This window comes from Anarrhichthys ocellatus, unplaced genomic scaffold, assembly GCF_004355925.1.
Source record: "Anarrhichthys ocellatus isolate YVR2014 unplaced genomic scaffold, GSC_Weel_1.0 scaffold13, whole genome shotgun sequence".
NCBI classification, from domain to species: domain Eukaryota; kingdom Metazoa; phylum Chordata; class Actinopteri; order Perciformes; family Anarhichadidae; genus Anarrhichthys; species Anarrhichthys ocellatus.
Genome location: NW_022280043.1, coordinates 6,451,353 through 6,461,663, shown reverse-complemented (window position 1 = coordinate 6,461,663; position 10,311 = coordinate 6,451,353). Strand labels below are relative to the sequence as shown.

Sequence of the window (10,311 nt, the reverse complement as noted above, 5' to 3'; positions counted from 1 at the left end):
CACACACACACACACACACACACACACACACACACACACACACACACTAGATGAATAAACTCACAAGAACACCCACCTAAACAACAAACACAGCCACGCAGTCACACATAATGTACTGTATGTCTCTAAAAGAGGCTGCATGAGTACTCACACTCAGCCTTGGCACAGACCAGGCTGGCTGAGGGGTAGCTGAACGAGCGCAAGATGGCTCCTATGGCCAGGCTCAGGTCCTCGTTGCTAGGGTACAGAGTGACAGAGGCAAAGCGCAGGTACGGCAAGCGGGGAGTTTCCTCCGGACCGATCTTGACGTGAGGGATCTGACAGAAGGAGAGAGGAGAGGACAGGAGAGGATAGAGAAATATTAAGGAAGGCAAATGCATCCTGATTAGCTCCCCTCCAAGCACACACAGGAGGAAAAAAACGGAATATTGAAGCTCCATTAGAGAGGCTACAGGGTGAAATGAGAGAGACTTTAAGGATGAAAGGCTACGGGAAGAAAGGAGAAAACAGTTGGAACAGGTGGATGACGGTTAATTATATGAGAAGTCCTATAAGCAAGGGAAACCAAATTTAGATAAATTCATCACGACGTTTGTGAGTAGGAGGCGTAGTTAGACAGAGAGAAAGGGGTAGGAGATGTCTGTATGCATGAGACACCGATGCACACAGATTTGTACATATTTGTGTGTTTGTTTATCTTCCACACTCACCTCCTTCTCTCCACATATATGACTGACAGTAGAGCCAGAGGCGGGGCTGGAGGCGGGACCTATCACAGAGACAACGCCTTTGGGTAGAATCTGACACACTGAAAGGGAAAAGGGAAAAGTAAACATTGGATATGCAGACACATACCTTTCGCTCTGATCCATTTTGATGGCAGCACAGAGTTGGCATACAGTAGGGGCTGTGGTCCGGGGAAAGTGTTAAAATGCAGCAAAAAAAAGAGGATGCATGAGGGCTTCACTTTACCCGCTGATTCTATTGTAGCAGCACAATCCGTCTCATTATAATCTGATTTATTTTGCGATAAATACTCCAAGGACTACAGCAGGGCAGGCCAGGCGTTGCCTGCTGCAATAATTCACTTCTTTAGACAGCTGCTTTTAATGATTTTTAGGATTTCTTTGCTTTAATTATATCACTGGCATCAGAATAATACTAACAGATTGGTGGGTTGCCTTCAATTAACAAATGCCATTTTGTATCATAATCTTTTTGCAGGAAGACATTGATGTGGGGGTAACTGTTTTACACGTTTGTGTATTACAATAAGTACTTTGCTCAAGTAGTGTTGAAGTAAACTCTATGATTCAGTGTACAGTCTGTTCAAGCAGAGATTTCAGCCTTTGAAACCTCCACATGATCAAAGTATTGATATCCATGTATCCAGGCTTATGTGAAGAAACTGATTTCAGACCTTTTCATGATACATTTCTGTCAGCACAAAAAAAGCTTTATGTTAGCTTGTATAATTGATGAATGACACTCATTATCTCACACCTTTTGTCCCAAATGCCCAACGAATCAATGCATAAAAAGATGAGGCTCGGGTATTGTCTATTCTTTTGAACCATGAAGAAGATCAGCTACGGTTTTTTAATCGTTTCATTAGAAAGTCATGTGACTGAGCGTACCCGAAAATTGTTGCCACATACGTCTCCACTATGTTGAATAGAGACATTCATGATTAAATGTAAGTAACAGACAAGCCGTGTTCATCGTCTGTCTGACACCTGACCAGCCTGCAGTCTCTGTTAACTGATCAATACACTGATTCACTTTCTTTCTCAGGAATCAGATAAGAAGGCTAACGTCTCATGCCCGTACAATAAATATGAAGATGCGCTAAAATAACCCGACTGAAGCCTGTAGTTTTGGATTTAGCCTACAGACACGAAAGTGATCTCATCTAACTCTCAGCAAGAAAGAGCGTCAAAGAGTACATGTGGTAGAGAGCATATGCATCATCTGTGTTACAATAAATAAGGGGGTCCTTGGAAAATCTTCTCCCCTGTAAAGGGACCCCGGCCCAAACAAGTTTGAGAACCCCTGCTTTAGCATACAGAGGATACTTCCCTGTTTTTGTAGAGTATATTTTATTTGTCCGGTAAGTTCATTTTTGTTCAAGTTTTCTGTCTACTCACCTAAAAATTGCTTTCACAGATACAGCAGCCATGGGTCTGGTGACTTAACTGTGTTCGTCTGATAGTCATGAGCTCTTTTCTTGCTGGCATATTTGGTTGGTATTTTAATTCATCCCAATTAGTCCTCTTCAGTCCTTGCCACTGTCTGTTTGTGTGTGTCCCTGTATATGTGTGAGCGTGTATGCCCAAGCTGTGGCCGTGTGTGAATGTGCATGGGTGTCTGCAGAAAAGGGAAATGGGTGTGTGCATGCATGAGTAAATGCCTGTGTATGCTTGTGTGTGTGTGTGTGTGTGTGTGTGAGTGTGTGCGCGCGTGCAAGCCTGCCTCAGAGAGCCGTAGCTGTAAGATGATGAGCTCTCTGATCCAGAGACGAAAAAATGCTGCGAGCAAACAAGCCTATCAGAGTCTCCTGCCCATCGGTCAAGGGCACACACACACAATTCATGCATGCACGTATGTACACGACCCCTCTCAAGCACACATAGACATTTTGCCAGTAGCTTGTGGCAGGGTTAGTGACCTATTAGAATAGGAGCAGAGCGCCTTGTCTCCTCTGTGACTGGATTCAACAGTACTGCTTCTGTCTTCACAGACTCCATACATTTTGTTTTAACTCTGTATATCAATAAAAAATTCCACGGAGCGGCTGTGCTCTGTGCTTTCTGCTGTCCTGCACTGCTGATCTGTATTAGTATTTGATGATTTGTTTTTGTCGTGGCAGACACAGTAGGAAGTGCCAGCTGTTACTGGAGGGCACTGGTCCACTGTTTTTAATGAGACAGGCTTACTGGCCCATTACTGGTCTCCAATGATGTGTAAACTAATCAGCACAAGCCCTCTCTGGCTCCTAATCACTTGAAAGTGGAGGAGGTTTATCGTTCTGGTCATCATTTGAGGATTTTGCTCACAAAAAGGCAGTTTTTCAGGAAAATACCAGCTCCCCCTTTTTAAGTGGAATAAAACCTGAAGTATTCTGTAGACTACTGTTCTTTTATACTCTATAACGGTCACTATTAATATTAATAGTCCACATTAATAATAAGATCTACTGGTATTTCCAGTGGTCACTCTCTGCCTGTGCTAATTAGAGACTATGCCCTACTGGACTATAATGGATTTAGCAGGACTTAATCACTCTGATGGGTTGGGTGAATCTGCTCTACTGGTTCTCTGTGGCATGCATCGGCCCCACTCACTGGTGTCAGTAGTGTCGTACTGGGAGTCTTTTTGCAGCTCGTATATGTCCACCTCCACTCGGGCTCTGGACGGACCCTCCATCACGCTGTTGATGTTCTCCCTGGCAAGGGCCAGCGCCAGCCGCTCCCCACGCCCACAAACAGACTGGTCATCCAGGATTGCCGCTAGAAAGGCAGAGAGGGAAGGAGAGATTGTTTATGGTCTTCTCATCTAACTCACCATCAGAAAGCAAATAAGTGTATATTCCAAAATATCAAACATTTTCTTTCATGTTTATAATTGTGATTAGGTTGCTGCAAAGCACAAGTCCTTAAGTCTGTGATATGTTTATAATATTGTGTCTAGCCTCTGTGTACATGAGTTGTTTCGTAAGACAAAACATTTTGTGTTTACAGAATTCTAATTTGCATACTGGATTTAAGAATCCAGTATGCAAATTACAATAAATCTGGAAAACGCACTGCTATTTAAAACATTGAAGAGTATTGTTGCAGGTGTCAGATCTTCCTGCTCCTGATGGAAGCTTTTTTTGGAGTAAGCACTTTTATGCTTAATACTGCATATATACGACTTAAATAATTCCAATAAGATCTATCAATCTCTCTTTGCATGGGGAATTACTTTTGCTGTGTAAGGACAGTATGGACACCAATAGGTATATTATTAATGCTCATTTGGCAAAGTGCTTTGCTGTAACTTTATCTCTTACTGTCCTGACCAAAGTGGCAAAACCCCACTTTGAGGCACCAGAGCAAAAACAAACCATGACAAGTATGTTGAGAAACTTTTTGAACCAGGTGTAGTAAGGATGGATGGACGGCTGGCCACTCACCCATTCGGACGGAGGAGAGCAAAGGGGCCTGACTGAGGGAGCTTGGCAGCATGGTGACTAACAGGAAGGGGAGGAAGTGTATTGACAGCAGCAGTGCTGGCAGAGCCGGCATCTTCTACTGCTCCTCATGGAGAATGTTCTGCTGGCTGCCTGTACCACCACCTTCAGGATCGGAGGACACATTGCACGTTATTGGACACAATCATTCTCCTGGTACAAGATGTCTCTCTTTAAATTGTCATCCTGCTGCTTATCTTCAGTTTGCTCTGTCACATTTCCATGTAGTGGGACCACCTGTAATTTGACAGCACATACAATAGACTTTCATATTGAGCTATGAAGATGTTCCCTGTCGTATCACAGAGGCAGCCGAGTCCCGTGCACACTCTCTGTCTAATAATAAAATACAGTACACACATAACTATACACGTCTGGAGAGTCTGCCGCTTAAAAGTGACAGGACTCAGCCTTGAAGAAATCTCCAAGGCGTTCAAAGACGACATCACAACAGCTGGCACACACGTCGCCGCACATTCATTCATACACATCTACACTCTGTAGACACACACATGCGTATATAAAAAGTAAGCCATACAAACAGATACACAGTCACATACTAGAAACACTTTGTACAAACGTACAAAGAGACTCCCAAGTACGAAGGCAACGGCCTTGAATACACATACAGCCATGTACTATACACCCACACACGGTGAAATCCACTATGCCCACTTCCAAACAGACACGCAACCACCAAAAAGAAGGACTCAAAGAGAGCTCAGCTGAGCTGCACTGGTGCTAAGCAGCGCTCTTGAGGAGTGACAAGGCCTTGCTCTGACGGACATGTTGACGAGGCAGTGCGAAAGGATGGAGAGCTGTGTGACAGACAGACAGTGAGGTTGAGGTGGTGTTGGTGGGGGCTGTTGACCTGGGAATGTTGCAAAAGTCTGGTTCACCGATTAGAGCTTTAGACAGATCAGACAGACAGCCGAAAGACTCAGTTTATGACCTCTAATTGGCCCTTGCAGCTGTAAACACAGGGATGCTGGAGTGGCAGAAGGCTGACCTTTGACCCTGACAAGTACATGAGGGAAAGGAAATGAGTTGGCGTTGTGTGTTTGTGCACACACTTGTGTATACATCAAAGAGGAAGATGATGCAGGTTGTCAATCACTGTGTTGAACGCCCCTCCCACCTTCATTCTTCCTTTTTTTCTATCCAGCCTTTTCACTTTTAGATCTTCATTTAGTCTGTTTTCTCACCACTCACCTTTCCAGCACGTCTTTAGGCTTTGATGTTTAAAAGCACATAAAAAAATCTGCAACCCTCTGCTTTAAATCCCTTTTCACGTCTCATAAACCAACCATACTTCCCCTTTTCTTCTCCTTTGCTTTCTATGCAATTACTGCTTCCCTTTCTTCCTGTCTAACTATACTTGTCTCTCATTCTTGTGTTTGCTGTGTCAAAGGGTGGGCAAGCGCGTGCACGAACATGTCTGTAATACTAATAGCATGCGCCATACTGTGCAGATGGCTGTGTTGCTCTCATTATGGTTACAGCAGCTCAAAGTGAGCAGAGGCAGCGCTTATGCGAGGCCATTTTTATGTGAGACACAACATAGAATAACTGGCCCACAGTGGGAGTATTTTTTTCCATTCTTCCTATTCAATAAATCATTTATGTTGCAACACTACATTACATTTAAAAGGGAAAATAAATCAACAGTTATAAGCTTCTGTCATATTTGTGTGAATATTTATAATGGTGTACATGTACAACAGAGACAGTCATGCAACAGCTGATTATTCTGACCACACAGCGAGACGACTACGCCACACTGCTGTCACAAAGTACTCCATCGTGCCGGCTGTTGCTACTGTATTCTGTTTGCTCCCCACATCAGTGGTCTCTTTCTCAATTTACTCTTCATCAAAGTGTGTCTGCATGCTTGTGTGTGCATGTGTGTGTGTGTGTGTGTGTGTGTGTGTAGCATGTGCGAGTGTGATGGCATATTGATCGAGCCCAGCTGAAGTGGCGGGCTTTCAGGTGCAGTCGATCAAAACAATGGGATGGGGAGCCTATCATGGGAGCACTGCATTTCACAGGAGCTATCTGATTGGCTATTACCAAGAAGCAGATTGCCATGATGACAAATAAGATCCTAACTTAGGATATGCCTTCATCAATGATGGGATGGAAGCGGTGGTATTTCATTGTTATTGAGAGCTATTGACAGCATTAGACAGAGAAGATTACAGCATATATACTCAAAGCAGAAGAAGGGGGTGGAGGAGATGGAGAGCCGTGATAGAAGTAAGGAGAATGAGAAGCAGAGGGAACGGTGCTGGGGACGATGAGGGAATTAAAGAACAGAATTGAATACAGAGAGAAGAGATTGGAAAGTGTTTCTGCAAAAAGGGATGCGGAGCAGGATAGAGAGAGAAACACGGAACGTAACCTCGTACTGAAGGGTACACTCGTACTCGTACACTCAGGTATACTCGCTGCATTTCAGAGGGAAACATTTTAGTTTTCACTCAACCACTATTTATTGGACAGCTACTAGTTACTTTGCAGAAATAAGATGAACCTACAAAATACATGGTTCATTTATAAAATAGGATGCATCGTTATAGTATATTAAGTCATTAAAATGATCTCCACCTCACCAAGTCGCCACGTTAAAATGCTGCTTTTACATTACAGTAATTCACAGGGATCAATAATAAAAGGTAGTATAATGGGGACACTCAGAACAGTCACACTGCGCCGTCTTTACTTCAGCAGCTAAACCCGGTTTATCACGATGTGTTACGCTTTAAGGTCAATCACAAATTTCATACCCGTCACTGCTGTGTAACTAATTTGTATGCACTCTCTTACCAACAAGAAGAAATAATCATCACATCGTATTCATTTCTCAAAGCACTACAGCTAAAGCTTCTAAACTACCTCAAATCTCTCCTCTCTCCGCAACTTAACTTAAGTCTCCTGTTCTCAGGTCTCTCTTGAAAAAAAGGGGGCTCTTTTGTGTAATGAGGACTTTTGATGAATTACTGTTAGTATAATGTACCTCTAATACTTCTTTACTTTGGTAACATTTTTAAAGCAGGGCTATTTTTACATTGTGGTATTAGTGGTTTTACTTAAGGATCGGAGAACTTCATCCACCACTGCAGGAGAGAGGCAAGTATACCGTGTTAGTGAAGGGGGGAGGGAGTCAGAGGTAATTCAGTCAGAGAGACAGAGAGAGCAAACGGTGAGATGCTATTGCCGTGTTTAATCTGCGAGGACTGCGTGTCTGGCTGATGTATGTCCTCTGTTGTTGTAGTAGAACATGGCCGAGTCCCTGTAGCAGTTGGGTGTCAGTCTGCAGGGAGCCGGAACAGCAAGAGGGCCAAGCGGAGCCAGACTAGTCTGAGCTGTACAAAAAAATACTGCTTCTTGCCCCCCTCGCTCGCTTTCATTCTGCACCCTGCTGTAAATCACCCGGCACGCTGGCACCACTGACAAATACACAAAAGCAAAATACATAAATATCCAGACTCGCTGTGTGCGAGAGAGAGAGAGCGAGAGAGTGTGTGTGTGTGTGTGTGTGTGTGTGTGTGTGTGTGTGTGTGTGTGTGTGTGTGTGTGTGTGTGTATACAAGAGAGAGAGAGAGAGAATTGAGAGTGTGAGAGGGAACATTCATCCTAGTTGGAGATTTAGTTGTTTGGTGCATGTATTCATCTTAGTGTGCATAAAGGCATATGCATTTGTGTGTGTTTGCTGCTCAATGTGTGTGTGTGTGTGTGTGTGTGCGCGCACAGGAGACTTGGCGTCTTGCTTATAGTGTCTGCAGTGCCTATTATGAAAGAGAACACCGTAAAATCAGAGATCTTAATTATCTAGAGAGAGCGTGAGGGAGAAGGGGGGAGTGTGTGGTAGGAGAGGGAGTGGAAGCAAAGGGAGGGCCAGAATGGGATGAAGGGAAGCAGGGAGGGGGGGGGGGGGAGAAAATCGGAAAACGAGGGAGCGCTATCTCGCCTCACACCCCCAGGCAGATGAGGAGAGGATGAACAGAGACTAAGGCAGAGGAAGCAGGATGAGGGATAGCAAGGGGAGAAGAGAGGGATGCAGAGAAAGACAAAAAGAACTGAGATGGAGAAAAGCAGCTGGGGGGGGGGATGAAGGAGAGGAGAAGGGTGTCGGTGGGGGGGCTGGCAAATCATTTGTTTTTCCCCTTCTGCCTTATTGTATGACACAAGGAAATCTGACAGTTATCACAATGGAAGGATGAATCATTCCCATAATTGAATTTGCAAGTGGAACGGCTACAGAGGCTGTGGATTTAAGACGACTCTACCGCCGGCCATTACGGGACAGAAGTGTTATATTTTGCTCATTCTTCTCACAATTAAAAGTCATTGTTGACGAGAGAGCGCCTGCAGACAACCGGGCTGCTGTCCCTGAATGAGCACGCTGAGGCCATTTCAGAGCATTTGTCTTCCCCCCAAACAATATGGATGAGCAGGGAGGTCGGGTTGGTGTGTGTGTGTGTCAGTGGTAGAGGAAAAAATACCAAGGACCTTCTGTTCACCCCTTTTGGCTTTTTGTAGGATTAAGTGTTTAGTACTTTTTGTCTGCATCTAGCATCAAAGCGGCAGCACATGTTCTTGGTCGCATTGACTCAGCATTTCCACTTTGCACCCATTCAAACTTCCTCCATCTCCTCTCCTCTTACATGTGTCTAATCTCACCATCTCTGCCTTTTACTTTTTATCTCACCATTGTCCTCCACGCTATACAACCATCTCCCTGTTCCTCTTACCCCTTTCGTTTCAGTATTTCCAATTCTCTCTGAGGATTTTTACTCTCACCTCTCCTTCTTGTTGCCATACGGGCTTTTGAGAATTTGTATTTGAGGCATGCCTGTAAGGTGAGGTTAAACATTTGGAGCAAATATGATTTATTCATGTGATGTTGCCTGCCAGGAAGCTGGTATGTATATCTTAAATAGGATTTTTGAAAATGTTTACTTGACTGCAGAATGCTGGGTAAAAGGTATAATCTTAGCTCGTCCATACGGAATAAGAAACAACAATAACAGGAACAGCTATGACAAATAATGCAATTCAATACAAGTACTGCAATGAACACAACCTTGTGAAGCATATAGTGTTGAGTGTTTGTTTCTGAGAAGAGTCCCCTCTAACTCTAGTAAGGGACAGTAAAATAAGGAAAGTAAAATGAAAATCTAACAATGTAGTGAAATTGAATACGGCAACATCACAAACTTCAGCCTGAAAAATGAGCAAAACCATTTTCTCCTGCAGTCTTCTGCACAAAACTCATAGGCACTATAAAAGTGCCACTGCCACATTAGAGGGCACACCACTTCCTGCAATGTTATATTATTGGCACCAAACACTGGCAATGGAGATAAATTATGCACCACAGAACTCTACAATGCGAAAAGAGATGCTGGGCTGTTCAGACGAGACAATTTGATAGTTGTTAAATGTTTAAATCATTTATGAAGCAAAAATCGGCAACTCATATGTGAGCAGTTGTTGCGTAACTTTTTCAAAACTTTGTAAATTGAGTTTCTTTGAGTTTTGGGATGTCTGTCGGACAAGATGAGCAGTCTGAAAGCGTCGCCTTGGTTTCTGGAAGAGTGCATTTTTGACAATATATGGAATAGTGATGACAAGAGTTATGCTCCATTTATCTAGTTAAGTAGACAATGTTTCGATCCCAGTTGGATTTGGTCAATAACAAAAGAAGTCAAACGCATGTCCAACTGGGATCGAAACGTTGTCTTTGTAGACAAATAAGTGTGTCGGTTTTATAAAAGCCTTGCACCAACTTGTGATGTGCACACAGCTACATGCCTTCTAATTGTTCCAACCTTAATTATAAGCATCACAACCTTTATTTCATGGCAGTCTTATTGTGTTGTGTTAGGTGTTTGTGTAATTGTGTCCAACCCAAATATCTCCGGCTTTCTGTCTCAGTTAGTCCCCCCACTTCCTATAGGTTTTCACCTTGTCCTCCCCTCAGCAGGGCTGCAGAGACTTTGATCTCTCATTTTCAGCTGCCCTCTCCTCTCCTCTCTCTCTCTCTCTCTCTCTCTCTCTCTCTCTCTCTCTCT

The 10,311-nt window shown here is 43.6% G+C and overlaps 1 protein-coding gene across 5 annotated transcripts in view; it reads right to left on the bottom strand.

Moving 5' to 3' along the window:
* grik5 (glutamate receptor, ionotropic, kainate 5) overlaps positions 1-10,311 on the bottom strand; it is a 72,856-nt gene that overhangs the window by 29,397 nt on the left and 33,148 nt on the right. For 3 of the 5 annotated variants that reach the window (XM_031853530.1, XM_031853531.1, XM_031853532.1), the window contains exons 1-4: positions 4,178-4,289; positions 3,345-3,509; positions 711-808; positions 152-317 (exon numbers count right to left, since the gene is read on the bottom strand). In XM_031853530.1, coding sequence (XP_031709390.1) covers positions 152-317; positions 711-808; positions 3,345-3,509; positions 4,178-4,289 — 541 coding nt within the window. Of the gene's footprint in view, positions 1-151; positions 318-710; positions 809-3,344; positions 3,510-4,177; positions 4,340-10,311 lie in introns of those variants that run through there. The other 2 variants (XM_031853529.1, XM_031853528.1) reach the window with 1 other exon arrangement.